The sequence below is a fragment of the Vicugna pacos genome, chromosome X (assembly GCF_048564905.1).
Source record: "Vicugna pacos chromosome X, VicPac4, whole genome shotgun sequence".
NCBI classification, from domain to species: Eukaryota; Metazoa; Chordata; class Mammalia; order Artiodactyla; family Camelidae; genus Vicugna; species Vicugna pacos.
In genome coordinates, this window is record NC_133023.1 from 7,633,301 (window position 1) to 7,653,075 (window position 19,775).

The window sequence follows — 19,775 nt, forward strand, 5'->3', positions numbered from 1 at the left end:
TATAGGAAGAGTTCCTAAGAATCAATTTTAAAAATGCTAGCAGACAAAAATAGCCAATGACATAAATGACAGTCAATGGGGGACATTCAGCTGATTAACAGAAAAATGGAAAAATACTGGTGAGAAAGAAAGGCAAATTAAAATAATAAATACAATTTTGTTTTTTAAATAAGCCAAAATGCAGACCCAGTGATTTGCAATAGCAATGAGATTAAAGTCACATGGACAGTACAGTGAAATATGGCACTATGGCTTATGCAGCAGAAGCTAATACATCCCATATGGAACCCGAAATGACCACACCTCCATATTCTTGGAAAGGTTCATAATTTTGGGCCCACTTTCCTCAACTGGATTTATAACTGGCTTTCTAACATTGTGTGAATCTGTTCATAATTTAAAATACAAAAACAGTACATAAAAGAGGTTCCTGAAATCATAAGTTATTACATCAATTAAAAAAATGGAAACAACTCAGTTGTCCCAGCATTGGGCTGTAAACTGTGACTATGCATCTGGAATACTACATGGCCCTTAATAATAATGGAAAAGAACTGAAGAATGGAAGTTAAACGAATTACATAAAGGTGCACAGACAGAATGATTGTAACTATCTTTCAAAACTCTTGCAAAGGAAAGGAAATGAAATGTAGTCGAAGACTGATGTATTTTGGTGGAAAGGATAAGTCTAGCTTTATCCCCTTTTTTCCTCTTTCCAGCATTTTCCAAATAATATTTGACAAGCATGTACTATGATGATAGTAAGGCAAAAATTCATAAAAATTAACTGAAAACGTAAATGCAATACCAGTTTAAAAAAAATACTTCACCTGTCATTCCTGGGTCTTTGGATCCACTTTTTAAAGTTGAATGCCAAGTTCCCCAGATATTGAAAGCCTCCTCTGCCATATCTAGGACAAAGTGTATAAAAAAGGTATGTAATTATTGACACAACATTGAAAACCGACTCTACTTCAATAAAAAAGAATGCAAATTTTTAAAAAAGGCATCTAACTCACAATGAAAATTGAAGAGCAAAAAATGAATAAACAAATTTTTTCCTAACATCTCTTGTGCTCAAAGTCCTGTATTTGAGACTGTGATGGATACAAGACAGAATACGAAGCAGACCTGTCTTTTTAAGAGGCTTATTCCATTTGGGATTTACAAAAAGGCTCTTTCTATAGTATGCTGTGGTAGACAGAATAAGGATCCCCCCAAATATCTGTGTCATGATCCCCAGAACCTCTAAAGATGTTATATTCAAAAGGCACTTGGCAGGTGCGATTACGTTATGGATTCTGAGATGGGGAGATGAACCTGGGTTATCTGTGTGAGCCCCATGGAATCACAAGAGTCCTTATAAGAAGGAGGCAAGACAGAGGATGCTGCATTGCTGGCTTTAAAGATGGAGGAAGGGGCCATGCACCAAAGAATGCAGGCGGCGTCTAGAAGTGGGAAAAGGCAAGAAAACATTGTTCCCTAGAGTCTCCAGAAGGAGCACAGGCCTGTGGGCCCATTTTAGACTTATGACGCCCAGAGCTGAAAGATAATAGATTTGTGTGTTGTTTTAAAGTACCAAGTTTGTGGTCATTTATTACGGTGGCGATAGGAAACAAGTACTATTGTGATGGGTGACAACAGCTCCAACCGCATTAACACAGAGATAGAAGAACAATAGTTATAGTTTTAAAATCTAGTACTACCCTCAGGAACACACCCTACTAGCCTCAATAGAGTCCTCCCGGTATTATTCATACATGTATTTTCCCATACATCCCTTTAGTCTGTCTGTAAATATCTCCAGTATGAGGCGCTATACTAGGCATTTTCACTGTCTCATCTAATCCTCACTACGATTCCATGATGTGATGATAATGACTATTTCTAGAAGCAAATGTCTGCTGGGTTCAGCAGTTCATATGCATTCTCTCAGTTCATCCTGAAGAGATGCCCCTGAGTCTGTTTGACAGATGAGGCAAATCCTTCAATCTTTTAAAAATAAATTTTTTGCCTTTAATATTTTAAAAATAAATCTTATGCCTGATGGGAACATGGGTTACTGGTTTCATTGTAAGTTACAAACATTTTTAACACAAATATTTGTGAAATAACAATAAAGATGCTAGGATTAAAAACACCAGAAAAAATAGGAGCCCTTCCAGAGTGGCTCTTCAGACTAAACTATAAATTTGAGATAAAATAGCAAGATTTTGTACTGTGTCTTTCAGTTCTTACTTAAACAGTGTCCTTCTGAGTCCTGACCCTGAGGAAGTACTCTGTGGAGGGGAGAACAGAACCACTCAGTGGTCAAATAAATTTGGGAAAAGCTGCAAAGCATAGCCTCCCTCCCATTGTGGAAATTCATGTGCCCAATAGCACTTTAAAGGGTTTGAGAAATTGTACAGTAGAGAAACCGTTAGCTTGCTTACTTCAGCATTTCCCAAATGTATTTGACCATGAAAACGTTATGTTGCCTAAAACTGGTCATCTCCCGTGGAGATCTCTTTGGAACATGCTGTCTGTAAGTTCAGCTTGTTCTCTTTATAAAAGTAACACAAATAATTGGGTGACATCTTAGACTAACAAATATGCACCCCAAACCCCAGGCCAGGACACGTAAAGTCCCTTGGATGCTGGCGGGCAAGTCAGGTGGGAAGGTCGGTGGCTTTCCGAGCATGAGACTGCTTCCCAGACAGCCGGGTCTGCAGGGACTCAGACCCGGCGTGGGTGTTCGGCAGGTCCTCAGTAAATGCCACCGAATCAGAGAAGCAGGAAACAAGGGAGAGAGGGAGAGAAGGCCCAAAGCGCCCACACCAGGCCACATGCAGTCAGAGTCCCTGGGTGGGCCAGCGCCAGCCCGGCTCCAGGTACCTTTCCCAAGTCTTGATCCAGGAGAACTCTCCCTTGACTTTGAAGATGGCAGGTGGCCCACCAGCACATACTGCTCCGGCCCTTTGTAAAGCTTCTCCGAGCCCCCCGGGGCCGCATCCTCTTGCATAGCCAGCAGGGAGCGTTCAGACAGCACTGGGGAGTTGTTGTCATAAGGGGAGAGGTCTCCGCTGGAGGCCTTGTTGGAGTCTGTGGACGAGTGCCTTCCTCCCATGGAAAAGGAAACTTCCGACCTCAGCATGTCAGGGCTTCTAGCACAAGGAGAGAATTACAGGAGCGTGAGTGTGTTAACAGGGAGTGAGCAGACTGAAACAACCTGATGGTTTCACAAATGACAGGAGGAGAGTGAATGGACACGGGCTGAAACAGAAAGACCTTCTGAACAATGGTCCAAGACGTCTGTCAAGAAGGTGAAAGCGTTTCCATAAAATGGCCAGCAGATGGCAGTAAAACCCAACAGATGTTACAGGAAACAGCAAGGCGAAGTGGGGCAGGGGAGATTGAAACAGTGGATCCCTGTGTTCGCCAAGGTGCACCGCTGAAATGCCTGTTGGATTAATCCCTGTCTCCGTTTTTAAAGTAAAGTCTGATGCTCGCTATCTGTTAAGTAAGGAAAACCTGTAGATAACTCTTTGACTTTCCTCAATATCCTGAAGTAAAAATAATTCAGATAAAACTATGATTGAAACTTTACATGCAGTTCATTATGGCTTTATGGACACTTTTTCTCCCCCCACCCAAGTGCTTAGCGTAAGTAAATCCACCCTTCCTGTGATGACGACGTCGGCAACGATGCTGATGTTGATGAGGATGGTGAGGATGGTGAGGATGGTGGAAACAGTTGTTTCACGTATAAAATGATAAATATATGACCATCACTAGAGTCCAATGTATTTAAATACATCTGAAAGGATTCTACAAGGCACTAGTGCTTTTACAAATTGATATCAAGCACCCTAGTAAGCATATCCATTAAGTTTTATAGGTGTATAAATTGTCATAGCAACAGAAATAACAGTGAAAATGTGAGCAGAACAGGACAAATGGGAACATCAGGAACATGACAAGAGTGTTCCAAGTCTTACCTGGGGACATCTGTTTTTTCTACCTTCCTCAAAAAGGTGGCCCTGACAACATCTTAAAGGGAAATGATCACAGATTGATTAAAAGTTCCAAAACCTGCTTCTGTTCCCCCTCCCCACCCCGCCCCTTCACTTCTCTTTACTGGTCTTTGCTTTCTTTTGGTTTACTTTTTCAAAACAAATCCTTTGTGATCTTAAAGAAAGTAAACACATGCTTGAGCAATTCTTTCCTAACCAAAGGGTTCTGTGCGTGCAACACAGGGGAAGTGCACTCACAGGGGGTCTAGCTTCACCTGGGGTTTCCAGCAGGGGGCAGCGTCCCAGGCAAGCATTTCAGCATCAGTGACCTGCTTCGCCTGCCACCGAGGCAGCCAGGGGCCCAAATATGTTTTGCTGAGGGAATTTCTCACCCACATGGAATAAATAAATCCTTTCCTTCCCTCCTTTTTAAACCGATGACTGATAGTCTTATGGGAAAAAGTCAGAGGACAACCAAGAGGATGGTTTTCCAGAAACTTCAGGCCTCCGGTGAATGCAGGGAAAATACAAGGAACGTACTACTACTTCTGGAAAGTGGGAAAAAGTGATTTAACCCCCATATCTAATTAAAAGGGGACACCCTCCCTAAATCAAGTGAAGGGAACACAAAACAAAACACATGGACATTTGTCGGTCGTCATGGAGTTTGACTCTGGTTGAGGAAACTTTACTATGAAAATAGGAAAATACAAATGAGTTGAACTTGCAGCCACACAGAGCTCAGCTCAGAATCAGGGCTCTCTATCCTGCCCAGGGCTAGACATCAGATTGCTGGGCTAATTTCAGTTGTTTCCCATTTAGCTGACACTTTTCCATTCATTAATGAAAAGTGTCTTCTGTCTACTGGGCAAGAGGAAGTCATCGTGATATATCACTAGCAGTGGGTACACAAAGCCTTATTTTATGGGATGTTTTAAGGAGAGTCAAGTCAACTTATTTGCCAAAACAAAATAACTATCAGGGCTTCGAATGCTTTTTCGGCCCCCTTACAACAGGAGGAAAGTTTTGGAAAGGTCATACCGTAGGGCATGGAGACCACAATAGTTCTGTCTCATATCTTGCTTATCTGTCACACAAAACACATCAAATATATCCAACAAAACATTACAAGTTCCAGATTCAGCCAACAGTTATGTGCATAAAGAAAGATACCTCATGGTGGGAGGTATAGCAGCTCAGTGGTAGAGCACGTGCTGAGCATGCACACAAGGTCTGGGTTCAATCCCCAGTACCTCCACTAAAAAAAAAATAGATAAACCTAAGAAAGATGCCTCATGGAAGAAATTTCTCGAACATCTCAGTACTAGGGACATTTGTGTTTCTCTCAAGCAAAGCAGGTTATTTTTACCTACTTGGAGGTAAAAATTATTTCTCTACATGGAACCTTGTGTCAGGGAATAAAGAAAGTACCTGTCTTTGCAGTGACTGCTACAAGGCTCCGAGGAGCTGGGGCTCTAGTCGAGCTGGAGTATTAGAGCTGGTGGTACGCCTTAGTGTGTTCACAGCACAACTTCATTTTACCTCATCACTCCACTTTCCCTGGTCTTTCAAATTAGTTACTAGGATATTGCTCCACTTTACATATTTCTGCAAGCTGCTTCAATAAAGTGTTTTTGGACAGGGAAATCACGCCCACATTGTTGGGAGTACTGAAAAGGCAGCATGCTTCATGAGAGCATTTAGTTTGGTTAAAACAAAACAAAACAAAACAGAGAACAAGAATAGCGATAATAAAAATAACTGAAACTAACTCTTTAAACTTATGGTTACCAGTGGGGAAAGGGGGTGGGAAGGGATAAATTGGGAAGGGATATCGAGCTTTGCAGATATACACTACTACATATAAAACAGACAACAAGGTCCTGCTGTGTAGCACAGGGAACTATAGTCAATATCTTATAGTCACCTATAATGAAAAAGAATATGAAAACAAATAATATGTATGTATATGTATGACTGAACTATTATGTTGTACACCAGAAATTGACACAACATTGTAAACTGACTATACTTCAATAAAAAAATGAAATAAAATAAAAATTTTAGCACCCACCCCCCCGCCAAAACTGAAGCTGCCACACTATTTTCCCTCCATTTTCTTGGTTGTGATTGGATCTGATCAAGCAGACATGAACAAGGAGGAGGTGGAGGGCCACCGTCCCCTTCCTCTGTTCTTTGGGTTGACTCTGTAAAACCTCACTCAGTGATTCTGACGCAGCGGCATTGGCATCACCTGGGAAATGGATCACTTGTTGGAAATGCAAATTCTCAAGCTCCATCCTGGACCCACTGACAGGACTGGTTATCATATGCGGGATCCGGGGCAAAATGAAACTGAAAAATGATTAGAATTTCAAGATGGTGACAGCAGATCATTAAGCCAAATGTGCGTTTCTTCTGAGTACCAGGTTCGGCCCATGAAGCTGGCTTGGCCGACTGAAAGGGAACCTTTGCGGTCAGGGCTTTAAAAGCCCCCCAGGTAATTTTGATGCTTGGGGAAGCCTGAGAACCTCCCATACCAAACCTACCTGCCCTCCATCTACCCATAGATGAGGCTAAGGATCTACTAAGTCAAATCGGGAGAAAAACCCCAGATAGTCGCCAAAACCTCAGCCCTGGCTGGCAGTGGGGGTAAATGTGGCAGTCCTGACTTTGAGGTGGCAGGATCCAGATAACCGAATGTGCTTTGGTTATGGACCAGAATATGTTTAGGTGAGAGGGGGGCGGGAGAGACCAATCTGCCTTTCTCTGCTTTTATGTCATTCTCCACACTCAGGCCCCCAAAGTCACCACAGCTGTGGCCCCACTCAGGGGAGAAACTGGAGGAGCTGGTGAAAGCTAATCCCTGGAGGTAGAGGTGAGTGAGGCAGACCCAGGCCGTGAGTCTCACAGTCAGGGGCACGGGCAGATGGGGCCACCCAACAAGAGGTGATGCCTTTCTTCCCAGCCAGCGTATCTTGGCCACGGAAGGGGGTACAGATTGAGTATACATGGCAAACAGCTTGTGAAACACACTTACGTGACATAACCCCTTGGCCTGTGAGAGGCACAAAAATGGATATTTATGCAGAGTTCATTGTGTGGCAGGCACTGTACTAAGCTAGCGCTAATAACCCTTCTTGTTTCTGATCACCGTCTAGGAAGAAACGATGAAGCAGATGAAATAAGGTGTCTCTCCAGCAGTACAGGCAGAAGGGGTCGAGACTCCTAAAGCGTATTTGGTAACTACTACTCAGTATTATTAAAACTCAATAGTAAAGTGCTTTCTCTTAGACTTTGAGTTGATGGCTCTTTTATATGTTAAAAGTATTTCCTATTTATCATTTTATTTTCTCAGCAGAGGTCAGTAAGGTGGTGGCCAAATTTGCCTAAGAACCTATGCTTAAGAGAGTCTTTCCACGTGACACCCCACCAGTTAATAAACAAAATAAGACTACTTTATTCACTCCTCAGAACTCTCATTACAACATAGGCAGTTCAGAGTTTAAAAAAATGTTAGTGTCATTCTATTGCTTTATCATTAAATCAACTGGAAACAAATCCAGGACCCCCTTCCTCCCTAGGGTATCTCTGAAAGAATGAGATGAGTAGCCACCAATGTCTTCTCTAAGATTTGCCTCTAAGATGATTCAACTCTACGAAGACAATTTTAAGTTCAGCACTTCAAGTAAAGGCAATAAATAGTCATGTACTTATTTATATAAAATATTTAACCAGTGATTGACCGGACGAGAACTATAGTTCAGAAGCACACAGTGGCTTCTCTGTCTGTGTGTTGGAATTTCATGGATGGAGGATGGGAGCGCTGAGCAGATACCCTGCCAGTTGACACGGATTTGCCTCCATGGATGGAGAGCTTCCCCAGGAGACCTGAAAGTCCCAGGACCGTCCACAGCATGCATGGCCAGTCTCAGCTAACCAGGTACGCATGAGATGGACATGGAGAGCGAATGGCTTTCTCACCCTTAGCCGGTCCCTCCAGGTCAGGGTGTAAACACGCTGGCAGGGTACTGTGGGCAGGCCTGCACCGCAGCCGGAGGCACAGAACTCTTTCTGCGGATAAACGGAAAACTCCGGTTCAATCACTGGATGTGGCCAGCCCAGCCCCTCACTGAGCTACTCCAGTGAGAAGCATCCTTGGAGAGTTTGAACTTGCATTGGTTTCACGCTGGACTTTGTCGTTAATTGATAAACCTTAGTCTGTTGGAACTCAAAGCACATAACCATCTCGGACACCGTTCACGGTAGGGGGAAAGGAATCCACTGCCTAGCTCTGGATTTATGGACGATTTTCACATTCCTCATACTCAGTTCTGCAAAGCATCCTTTATGCAGAATCCTAGGGACAAAGGCACCCCGTTCCAAAGAGAAGCTGACACGAATCCAAACTCCCACCAGGAGATAAAGCCAGCACCCTGGACATTAGAAGTTGCCCAGGCCTTTGGGGAAATTTCTCCCCTCATTTTTAGCTCTTATTAATTCCTTCCTAGTAGCCCCAGCATACAGAGGCATTATGACAGGTGAAGAGAAAACAGTGATGATTCTATTAATTTTGTTTACAGTACGCCTGGTCAAACATCTTCAAATTCATATCTTGCAAGTTTATAAAGAAGTTGATCACAGTAAAGGTGCTGGGGAAAAGAGGGGATGTGATGAATTCTCCCTCTACCTTTTTGGGGGGTGTGGAGAGGAGAGGTAATTAAGTTTGTTTATTTATTTTAATGGGGGCACTGGGGATTGAACCCAGGACCTCATGCATGCTAAGCATGCGCTATACCACTGAGCTACACCCTCTTCTGCCCCCCATCTTGAATTGCCTTTCAACAGGAGGCACATTCACACTTTTCATAATTTTTCATTATGGAATTCTCTTTTCTACATATGTTTTTCCTAAAATTATCTGGCTGAAAGGGCTTTCTTGAATGGAGAGTGTGTGTGTGTGTGTGTGCGCGTGTGTGTGTTTAATGCTTCATAATTTCCAAGGAATTGGAACAGAAAGACAGTTGAGGCCACCAGCTACTACCAGACTCACAGCACTCACTGCTATTATACTATGCTGGTTAAGTCTGATTTCTCATCTCTGAAAATTTCCTGAAACCTTTCTGATTTTATAGGTGCTGGTAAAAGGAAAACAGAACTTAGTTCATCCTGTAACAATCCGTGGTTTTGTGGAAGAAGACTTTTTAATGGCAATCTTTGAAAGATTAAAATAAATTATCTCCGTGAGATTTGTTGATTTAAACGTGATGCCTTTAAATTCTAAGGCCTGAGGCTCTTCCATAGTAAGGAAGGTAGAGTTATTATTCAACAGGAGAAACCTGTAGCTCAACAATGTTAACAGCTTCTTTTCAGTTCTGACACTTTATCCTCTGGGACAACTATGAGGCTTCATCCATGGTCCTGCCTGGCTGGTCACCAGTTCTGCTATTTCAGGGAGCGATTTCAGCAAAAGTTTTGTGAAGGCTACTAACAGAATGAAATCCAATGAAATTTAAAAAACATATACCTATGGGTTTGGCTCATCCATATCAGCCTTCTCTCCCAATGCAATTAAATTTGTTCTATTTTGATTTAGTTTCTGGAATATAGTAGGGAACATGCTCTATTTAGCCTGTGCACCGTACAGGTATACATGTTTCAATGGTTATTTTTCTCCCAGAATATTAGAGCAATTGGAAATATTCAAAAATTAAAAAGTAGGTACATTAGAACTTACAACATTCTATTAAGTTGAAAACCTTTATTTATGTCCAAACAGAATTTTATTACTATTTTAGCTGAGCTTAACTTAATTAAAAATTATTCCAGATTTTCACTTGGTCTGGAGAAATTGTCAAATATAGACATTTTCTCAGTTAAAAATGAGATAAGCAAAGAAGAGCATTTTCAAAACATTATCAATGAATTCACATCCACTTAAGCCAGGGGCACACATTTCACCCCTTGCTTTGGGCTCCAGTGTGGCTTGGTGTGGCACTAGTCTTTTAAATTCTTTGATATTTTGTTTATCATAGATTTTTGGTGTTGATCTTTTGAAACACCACATTTCAATCTTGTTCATTTTGATGACTGTTTTAGAACACCCTTAAAATTTGCACCTCACTCTCCTCACCCTAGTCTCACCCCTGCTATGATACTTCTGTTCTGTTGCAAATGCGTCTTTCATTTACCTTCCATTCTCATCCCCTATCTCCTTATATCCCTAAATGACGGGGGAAGAGGTCTATTCTAAGTATCTTTGAAGAAAAGGGCATATCATTCTAATAAATATACCAGACAAGCAATTAAAGAACTAGAAGTCTTGCATTGTTAGCAATATAAATCTCTTCTAATCTCCTGTTGGCATTCCATTTTGGTAGACACCAAAAATGTGAGTAGACAAGCACAAGAAAAAATAATGAATCCTCCTTTCACTCCTCCAGTTCTGTTGTTGCATAAGGAAGGGAAAAAAAACTCAACTCAGAACAAAACACTAAATTCCCAAATATAACTAAATGTTCAACTTTCAAAACAGAAATTGTAAAAAATATGTTCTTGGTTTTACACGCTTTTGAAAACTTACTTTTCCACTCCAAATAAAACCTTGTGCAGTTTCCACATGGGGCAGGGGAATCTAAAGCTTTATTTAGGTATGTGAACTGATGGCAAAGAACAGAAGCTTCAGGAAATAAATCAAAGGGTCGGAAGGGAAGAACGAGGGAGGTCGTGCACATCACTGCACTTACGCTATTCATTTTAGAAGCCACTCTTGCACTCTGCTCTTCCATGCGATCCTTACCTTTTATAGCCCTCGTAGCTGAGTTTTCACTAAATAAAGTCTTCAGAACAAGAATTCTGTCCATTCCCATCGCACCACAGCTTGTCCAAGCTCTGGACCTCATGACCTGCAAACATAATCGCCCTCCAGTCCCTTGTGAAATCTACCCGGCCTGGTGTGAGCAGGTTGTGTTCCCACTTCAGCGCCTTTCACCGGCATCCCTCTCTCTGTTCTAGAACCATGCCACCACCCTGATGTCAGCGCTACAAGTTAACATGGATGGGTTCTTTCATGCCATATTGCCTTCATAGGTGGCCATCTCGTGGACAGCAAGGTAGAATCTAGTGACACCTAAGTCTTTGGTAAGTAGTCATAAATGAACAGAATGGCGAAATTCCAAGTAATGTGATAATAACCATTAACATTTACTAAGCATTTATTAAAAACCAGACAATATTCTAATAGCAAAACAACACTATAAAGTTTGTGCTACTTTGTATGCCTAGTTTATAGATGAGGAATCTGAGACGGAGAGAGAGGAATTTATTTACCCAAGACCTCACAGCTGATAGCAGTAGAGCTGGAATTTGAACTCAGGCAGTCTGGCTCTGGGTCTAAAGCTCACAACCAGCACGTTGTATTATATCAGTGTGTGCTATTGATGGGTAATTGACACTCCAATGTGGCCAACACTATCTGGCATTGGGGGGACTGTGATTTGTCACCACTGTAATCTATCATTACCGTAATCTCTCATCACTGTAATTCTTCACCGCTGCTTCTTGACTTAAGCACCACCACTAAGCCTGCCATTTAAGGGCTTCTGCCCTCTGTGCTGGCCAGCCTCTTTACCGTGTCCCCAGACAGCTGACATATTTACTTTATGACCAGGCCCTGGTTCAAGTTCCCTAAACATCCAGGCCTACTGACAACCTCTCTAGTCTACAAAGCTCCCTGCAAATCCTTGCTCTTCTCAGAAGCTATCCTTGAGACTGTAGGAAACACTTCTTTCTCTCCTCCAAACTCCACGTGGATTTATGGTCTGGAGCACTGGCTCCCTTCTTTGTCAACACAAAGACCCCCTTGGAATGTAAAAAACTGCCCAGCTCAAGTGCCTGTATGACAGTAAGGACATGGTATCTAACGTGGTAGCTCTCAGCCAGCAGTTCTTACCCAGCTGCTCATTAGAATTACATGGGAGCTCTTCAGAATCCCACTGTCCAGACTGCACCCCCGAATACAGGAATCGCAATCTCTAGGGGTGGTGCCCAGGCGGAGCTGTGCTTCAAGCTCCCCAGGAGACTGGAACGGGCAGGCGAGGCTGAGAGGCGGCGGCCCAGCACGGAGCATTTTGCACTCCGTGACGTGCTCAGGGACACGCCTCCTGTCATTGTCACCGTGTGGGCCTTTTCAAGTCTGCGAGCTCTTCGAGTCAAGAATTTGCCTTGACATTTTAAGCTTTTGCTACTCCAAGTGTGGACCACGGAGCAGAGGCATCACAGCCTAATCGGGCGGCGGTGGGGGTGCTTGTGAGAAATGCCGTCTCCCCGACCCCCTCTGCTCGAGCTACTGATTCAGAAACGGCCTTTTAACAAGACCTCTTGGTGATGTGCCTGCATGCTGAAGCTGGAGAAGCACGCCTTGAAAGCACGAAGAGACTGCCTACAGCTGGAGGGTTAGGACTTTCAAGCCTCAAAAGGTCATTAAAAATAAACATTTACTTATTAATATATGTATTTTACCTCATGACAGCATTATCAACCTTCCAGGCTGCTGCTTGACCTGTACCTAGAGGGCAAAACCAAACACTCTCTTCTCCTTATTAAGCAAGTCTTCTCCAAATGTTTTCTAGTCTCTCCCATCTCCAGAGGTCCCATGAGTTCATCTCCCTTTCCCGGAAGCCCTGACACTCACCTAAGATCTTGGCCTTATTCCTACAGGGACAGGGAACAGAAGAGGCTGCACAGCTGTATGGTTTGGGATGGGCTCCCTCCTTTTCCTAAGGGGGGAGAAAGGCTCACTTCTTGGCATCTATACGCAAAGAACATACTCGAAAAACCACATAAAAATAACTTCTATCACTTATTCTTCAAAGTGGAATATTTATCTATGTAAAAATATGAAAGCAGAAATCTGGCAAGTCAAAAATCAGTGTGTTTTCTAGCTTTCCTGTAGAGAAGGGTTACAAATGTTGCTTATGGCGGATTCACAATCAGAAAGGCCGCCACGTCTGTTTCCTTGCATGGGGGAGGGATAGAAGGGAGTTCATTTAAATTCTGGTGGCACAAGATCTACTGTGAAGAAAAGCCATTTGCTACTTTAAATTAGAACTTACACTTTGATGATAAATAGGAACCTAGGAAAAATTTAAGTGAGCCCAATTCTCAGATATGAAAAGCAAGACCATGAAATGCCAGCCCTTTTATATTATTTGAATATGTTTTTGTTCCCTCGTGGCTCTTAGGGCCTGAATTCAGGCAGAATGTCTTACTTGAACCAGAATTTGTCTTAATAACGATCAGCACAGAAATGGATTTTAAAAAGTGCTCTTGAAAGGATGAGCCACTTAAGAATTCTTCCCTGCTCTGCAGGACATGGAATGACGCAGGACTGAACAGTGCTAATAACATAATGACCCAGGAAAGAAGGAGGCCTGAAAAATGTGCAATTCCTTTCCACCAAATTTCACTAAAGAACACAACTTTTAAACACCTGAAATAGTTTTAAATGAAAATTAGTGCATCAAATTTGACATCAGGATAAAAGAACAATTTAATTTGTGCCCATGTCACTGAGATATCATTGAATAAGACATATCATTACAGTATTTTATATACGACTAAGAGAGAAAAAGTGCTATGAATTAATGTAGGACACACCAGTGATTATAAGATTAATCTCAATTTTAGAGACGATAAAACATGGGGGGAAATGTGCCTTAGAGTTGTTGAAATTCAGTAGCTTAAAAGCACAGCATGAAGGCTACTTTCATGAAGGCTAACAACAACTCTTCCTGTTACCAATGTAAGGTTTGGTGTCATGGTGGCAACTTTGCTCCTGGTTAATGATGCAATATTATCCCCTCAACGGCTTTGTTAAATGCTCAGCACGTCCATACACTCTGCCTCTATAGCAAATGGTAGAGATACATCGTAGAATCTGACTAGTGTAAAGATTCAGTGCTTCCCCTTTGGGGGAAAAATGGTAGCAAACCATAGCCTAGAGCAAGGCTTATATTTTCCTCACTGCAAACATGGGTGCATGTGGGGACCAGTGATGGAGAGCCAAGAGGGCGAACACCTCTAATTTCAAATGAGTACCTAGGCCTTTGCTGAGGCCTGTCTTGTGGTTTGGTAACGCGCCGGTCCTGCTGGTAAATTACACACATAAGATGCATCCAGGCGCGGCCTCAGGGGCCCCTAAGCATAGTTTTCAGATTCTAGAAGTGTAATCACTGATGCACATCATAGTTAGTTCTTGAGCTTCTTGCCAGTGGGGATTTAGTGGGGTTTTTCCCTAGTAAACACAGTCAAAAGGACCTTAAGGGACTAGAAAAAGACAAAAATGAAACAGAAAATTCCATAAAGCACTTGCTGGTTTGATAAATGGATTGGTAAGACTGAAACATTTTCCGTTTAGGTGGACTGATCAGATTTGCCAGAAAGTCGCCAGAATTCCACTTCAAGTAACTCTTAATGGAGTTGTGTAACCCTTTCTAATTCTTTGGAAATGAAAATAGAAATCCCCAAGGCAGCGTTAGGAGATGGGGGCACCGGCATACTCACGACGACTGCGAGGCCTTCCTTCTGAGCAAATAGTCCACTACGTCAGGATCGGTCTCCAGCAGGCTGATCAGCACTTCATTCTGACGATCTGGGGGAACCTGCAGGGCCAAATATTGAGGCATAAATAAAACCACTGCAGAAAGAGGCAAACTATGGTCACTGGCAACTTTACAGTAGCATACGAGGGTGCCTTAAAAGGTGTAAGAGAACGGAAAGATTTGCTGGTTAAAACCAAACCTACACCAACCCATACAGCCAGTTTAATTCTTAGGACGAACGGAATGATTACCAAATAGTCAGATTCAATCTGAATTGTCACCTCACTTGTGCCTGGAGATAGAGCCTAACCATTTGGATAATTCTATTGCTCAGATGAGATTTTCTTCACTTTGAATAAGCACAACACTGTGGTTGAGAGGAATAGTGTTCATAATTAATTGTCCAAATGGGGACACTGTCTGGAGTTCATGTTTATAACTATGCCAAGACAACAGGCAGAAATTATGCCCGTCTTGGGCAGTTCTGGAACATATGATCAGTTTATTGAAGACAGGTCCTGGAGCCAGAGACTTGCTAGTATTTGAGTCCCAGTTCCACTCACTGGCCGAGGGACTTTTGGCAAGGTATACAACCTTTTCAGGTCTTAGTGCCCTCGTCTATAAACTAGAGATAATGAGAGTCCTCACCACCAAGGGCTGATGTGGTGACTAAAGAACTTACTGCATGTTGAGAACTTACAGCAGTACCTGGCAGATAGTAAACACTAAAAAAAAAAAAAAAACGCTGACTACCACCTGCATCACTTTGTCATTCAGTGCCTGACTTCAATCCTTTCTTGTATCCTGGTCCATCAGTGATGAGAGGTTTCTCCCTTCATGATTTCACGCGGCATTCACTAGAGTTCTATAGATTAGCTTTACGTGTTTCTCTAAGGCGAATCCAGAGTGCATTGGAAGACGGCCTTACCATCCTAAATAGCTCATGTGGAACTCTTCTATGACAAAAGATTGAACTTGACTCCAACAGTTTTCTGCTCCCACAGATTCTGGTAGCTCAACAAAAGAAAATTCAAATTACTGAGGCAAAATAAGATTTCAGCCTAATTCTCTCATATGTGGGCTCGGAGACAAGACTCTTAAAAACTGTGGGGACAAATCTTCTGAGAATAAGTGGCTGATGGAAGAATTTGCTTCTTCCTTCTTGTAAGGACTCAATTCTTTTTGAGCTCTAAGAAGCTGGGAACAATTGTATTAATAAAAACAGGGATGAGAAAGCAACAAAATGCTTTCCTCCTCCCATAAATCTGTTCTTCCTACTTCATTCTGAATCTTCATTAATGACATTGCCAAACCCTAGTCACACAAGCTCAAAATCTGGGTTGTATTCAAGCTTCTGTGTCCTTTTCCCTCCGTTTCAGAACCAGAGGACCTCGTTGATTTCCTCTCCATGATGCCTGTTACTTCTTTCCTCTCTTTTCCATTCCAACTGCAATGATCCAACTTTGAGCCCTCATTACCCCTTTGTAGTGGTCATCTGCTGGCCATTACCAGCCTTCACTTCCCTCTTATAACAATCATATCCCAAGTTCCCTCTGGAGAATTAACTGCTCCTCAACCTCTAGTTCCAGGTTGAGGCGCAACTCAGCTTAGTTAATGATCATTCCATTCCCAGACTCCCACGGTTGCCTGAGAGATGAGCATGTGACTTCATCAGAAGCAATGAAAAGCTGTGAGAATTTCCCAGAGACTTCTGAGAGACAGGATATAGGGCCTGAGGACTGCACTGACAATTGAAGAAATAATTCCAAGAAATGGAGAGAAAGAAAAGAGATACTGTGACATTATTTGAGTATTCAAGTCCTAGATCAAGCTATGCCTGAAGCCACATTTGCTCTTGGATTGTTCAGCTATGTGAGCCTCCAAATTCCTTAAGCTAGTTTGAGCTTTTAGTTGAAAAGAAAGCTACATCCCTGATAGGTCTCTGATACAGCAGCTTGCTAACTTGTGCCCTATCTATTTCCTTCAACATGCGCATCACATTTCTTCTCTGTATGGTTGTCAGAATGCTCTGATCAAGACACTTGATTTGCTCAAAACCCTTTTCATCCCTATGGCTGAAGCCCTCCACTTGCTTGCTTGCCTCAATCTGTACTTCCCATCTTCTCCCCTAGCAGTCATCCTTACACACCTTCTACTTCAGTACAAATGTGCTTCCCACTCTGGCCTTTTCCCACCTCATTCCTTTAATTCATTACATAAATATTTGGTGACTGCTTACTGAGTGGCAGGCACTGGATGCTGGGATTCAGTTACAAACCAAACAGACAAGACAGTCTCCTTGAAGCTGACAGTAAATATGGGAAGACTGGCATTAAACAAACAAATAGAAAACACAGCATGCATCACGGAGAAAAATAAAGCAAAGAAGGGCAATGAAGAATCCTGGGGGGTGGGGTGCAATCCAAAGAGAACTGTCAGAGAAACTGACATTTCAGCAGAGAACTGAAGTTAATGAAGGAATTGGAGAAAATCATTCCAAGCAGAAGGAAGAGAGAATTAGTGAGATCTTGAGTCAGAAGCAGCGAGGAGACTCATGAGGTTGGAACAGAGTCAGAGGAAGAAGGCGAGTGGTAGGTAGGAATTAGGTCAGGTAACCAAGGCCAGATGCTGTGGCGTCTTCTAGGCCATGATAAAGACTTCTGATCTCCATCTAAGTGGGTGGGGAGCCACTGGAAGCTTTGAGCAGACAACTAACATGACTTGTCATCACTCTGGCTGCTGAGTTGCTAGAATATTGCAGGGAAGCAAGGGGGAAGCCAGGAGTACAGATAGAGGCTGTTGATACATCCAGAAGAGAGATGGTGAACTGATGAGAATTATCTGGGTCCTGGAGATAGTGAAGCTAGAGACGACAGTATTAGCTAATTGACTCGATGGACAGAGAGAGGAAGAGGGAGAGGGAGTGGAAGAGGAAGAAGAGAGGATGACGTCAGCATTTGGGGCCCAGGCACCGAGAGGAATGGGCTTGCTGTTAGCTGGTGTGGAGCAGCTACAGGAAGAGGAGGCTGGGCTGAAGATTAGGAGTGTGCCTCTGGTATAAGAGTGAGAGGCCTGAGAGACAATCAAATGAAGGAAAGATCTAGCAGGTGATTGGTGATAAGGATCTAGGGCTCAGGGAGAGTCCTGGGCTGAACATAGAAATTTGGGGGACACATATAGATGGTATTTAAAGCTCTGTGACCAAATGCAATGGCCTGGGAATGAGAATGGAAGAAGAGAAGTGGCAGGACTTGGGGGGTCAAGCCTGAGAGATTCTGTGCTCTTACTTTATGGAATACATTAAATAAATAAAAAGACTGAGAATTTTTTACAAACAACATGACCCAACACAGATGCGTGATTACATGAGGTTTTTCAAACACTAATAGTCAAAGGGTGAAAGTGAGAAGAGACAGAACTCATTTTTAAAAAATGAACAGCAAAGCAAAAATAATATAGGCCCAAAATGTACAAATTGGGTTTTTTTTTCTAAAAAAGAAACTTCCATGAGCACATTAGGAAAACGATTTGTATTTTCATCCAGTTATTTAATTTAAATTCTTGTGTGCTTGGACATGTAATACAAAATTTTGCTCCCAGCATCAATTCATTCCCACTAAGAATAAGTAACTGCAGGGCATGGCCTTCGGAGTGGTGCAAACATCATAGTATCAGTTCTTAGAGAGTATACGGTGTGTCTAATGATAAATTATCAACTCGGATACATTATTAGAATAGGTTACAGGAAGTATCACTGTTTAAAATGAACTGTCCATAAATTATTAAAAACTATTCTGCAATTCAGAGTTTTTACTCATTTAACTAGGCTTGATTCCCAACCAATTATAATTGTTGAGGTTTATTTTATGTAGCATACGTGACCTTGACTTGGTAACAAATGCAAATAGAGAGGGTCAGTGCTATAAACCTATCTCTAGTTTCTTTTTAAAAGACCCATGACACCGTTTTGGCTTGGAGACACTATATTACAAATAAATAAAGTGTAAAAGTTAAAAAATGTGGATCTACGTATTGCTGGAAGGGTAGATAATATTTTCCTATGTATTATGCAAGGCTGACTACAGTGTACATAATCCATTATTTTAATTAATTTATTTATAGCCCATCTTGTTACAAAATGATTTAAGGTAGCTTCCAAAATTCATATGATAAAACCACATTTGTTTTTTTTTTAATAAAGGAATGGTTCAGAAAATTGGAGCCAGTGGGAAAATGAGGGTAGAGAATTTGGAACGATGCCTGGAACTGACTTTTAATATTCATACAATGACATCCAGTGCTGTTTTCCCAATAATTCCTCTCATCTTTGTCCACATTTGCACATTTCATTTCCAATTACTTAATAAAAATTTCAAACTACTGGCTCAGTTCAATTGGATAAGCACTCATTTTCTATTAATTTAGATACTTAATAGAGAAACAGAAGTCACGGGAATGAACTGACAGGACACAGCAGCTTACAGTAAGTAAGAAGTATTCAGGCAGACTGTTAACATATGCATTCCTTTCTGAAATTAGGATGCTGTCGTAAGAATATCTGATCAAGAGTCGATGGCCCCCGAGGTCCAGTTTTGGCTCCGCTGCTTACAATTAATGTAAACTTGCACACATCAACCATCTTCTTTAGGATTCTGTTCCTGTATCTGAACATCTGGGCCTCTCCTATCTGTCCCATTTGTCTTTATGGAGATGTTATGGGGAGCAAAAGGGCTAACAAATTTGACAGTGCCTTGCCAACTTGCCAAAAGGTTTAGAATAAAAGATTTTATTGGAAATAAACAGAATAAATAATAAGTTAAACAGTTAAAGAAAAAATAAAAGAAGATAGTGTGGAGATGGTCAGTATTTGTTCTGAGACTTTTGTTTTAACTGGCAGTCACCTGCTGGTTAAGTACACCTCGTATAAGCGTTCCTCTCATCCTGTGCGCCTGCAAAGAAACATTCTTCTCTTGTGCTTAGCCCTTCTGGTGGTTAACTGACTTATGGGGTTTCCTCTCCAAATGTGTCTGCTCTTAACCTCCTCTTGAATTTCTAGAGGTACACGTTGTGACCTCTTGGTCACTCAGCTGCAGTGGTTTTGAAGCCAGACTCTGTGTAGCTTCTCCCTTCTGGTTTTTTCTCCTCTGCTAGACCTCCAGTCCTTGGGCTGGTCACATCACTG

At 42.0% G+C, this 19,775-nt stretch overlaps 1 protein-coding gene across 5 annotated transcripts in view; it reads right to left on the bottom strand.

Moving 5' to 3' along the window:
- Positions 1-19,775, bottom strand: part of ARHGAP6 (Rho GTPase activating protein 6) — a 446,380-nt gene that overhangs the window by 4,992 nt on the left and 421,613 nt on the right. For all 5 annotated transcript variants that reach the window (XM_072956194.1, XM_072956195.1, XM_072956198.1 and 2 more), the window contains exons 10-12: positions 14,556-14,653; positions 2,875-3,143; positions 831-911 (exon numbers count right to left, since the gene is read on the bottom strand). In XM_072956194.1, coding sequence (XP_072812295.1) covers positions 831-911; positions 2,875-3,143; positions 14,556-14,653 — 448 coding nt within the window. The remainder of the gene's footprint in view (positions 1-830; positions 912-2,874; positions 3,144-14,555; positions 14,654-19,775) is intronic.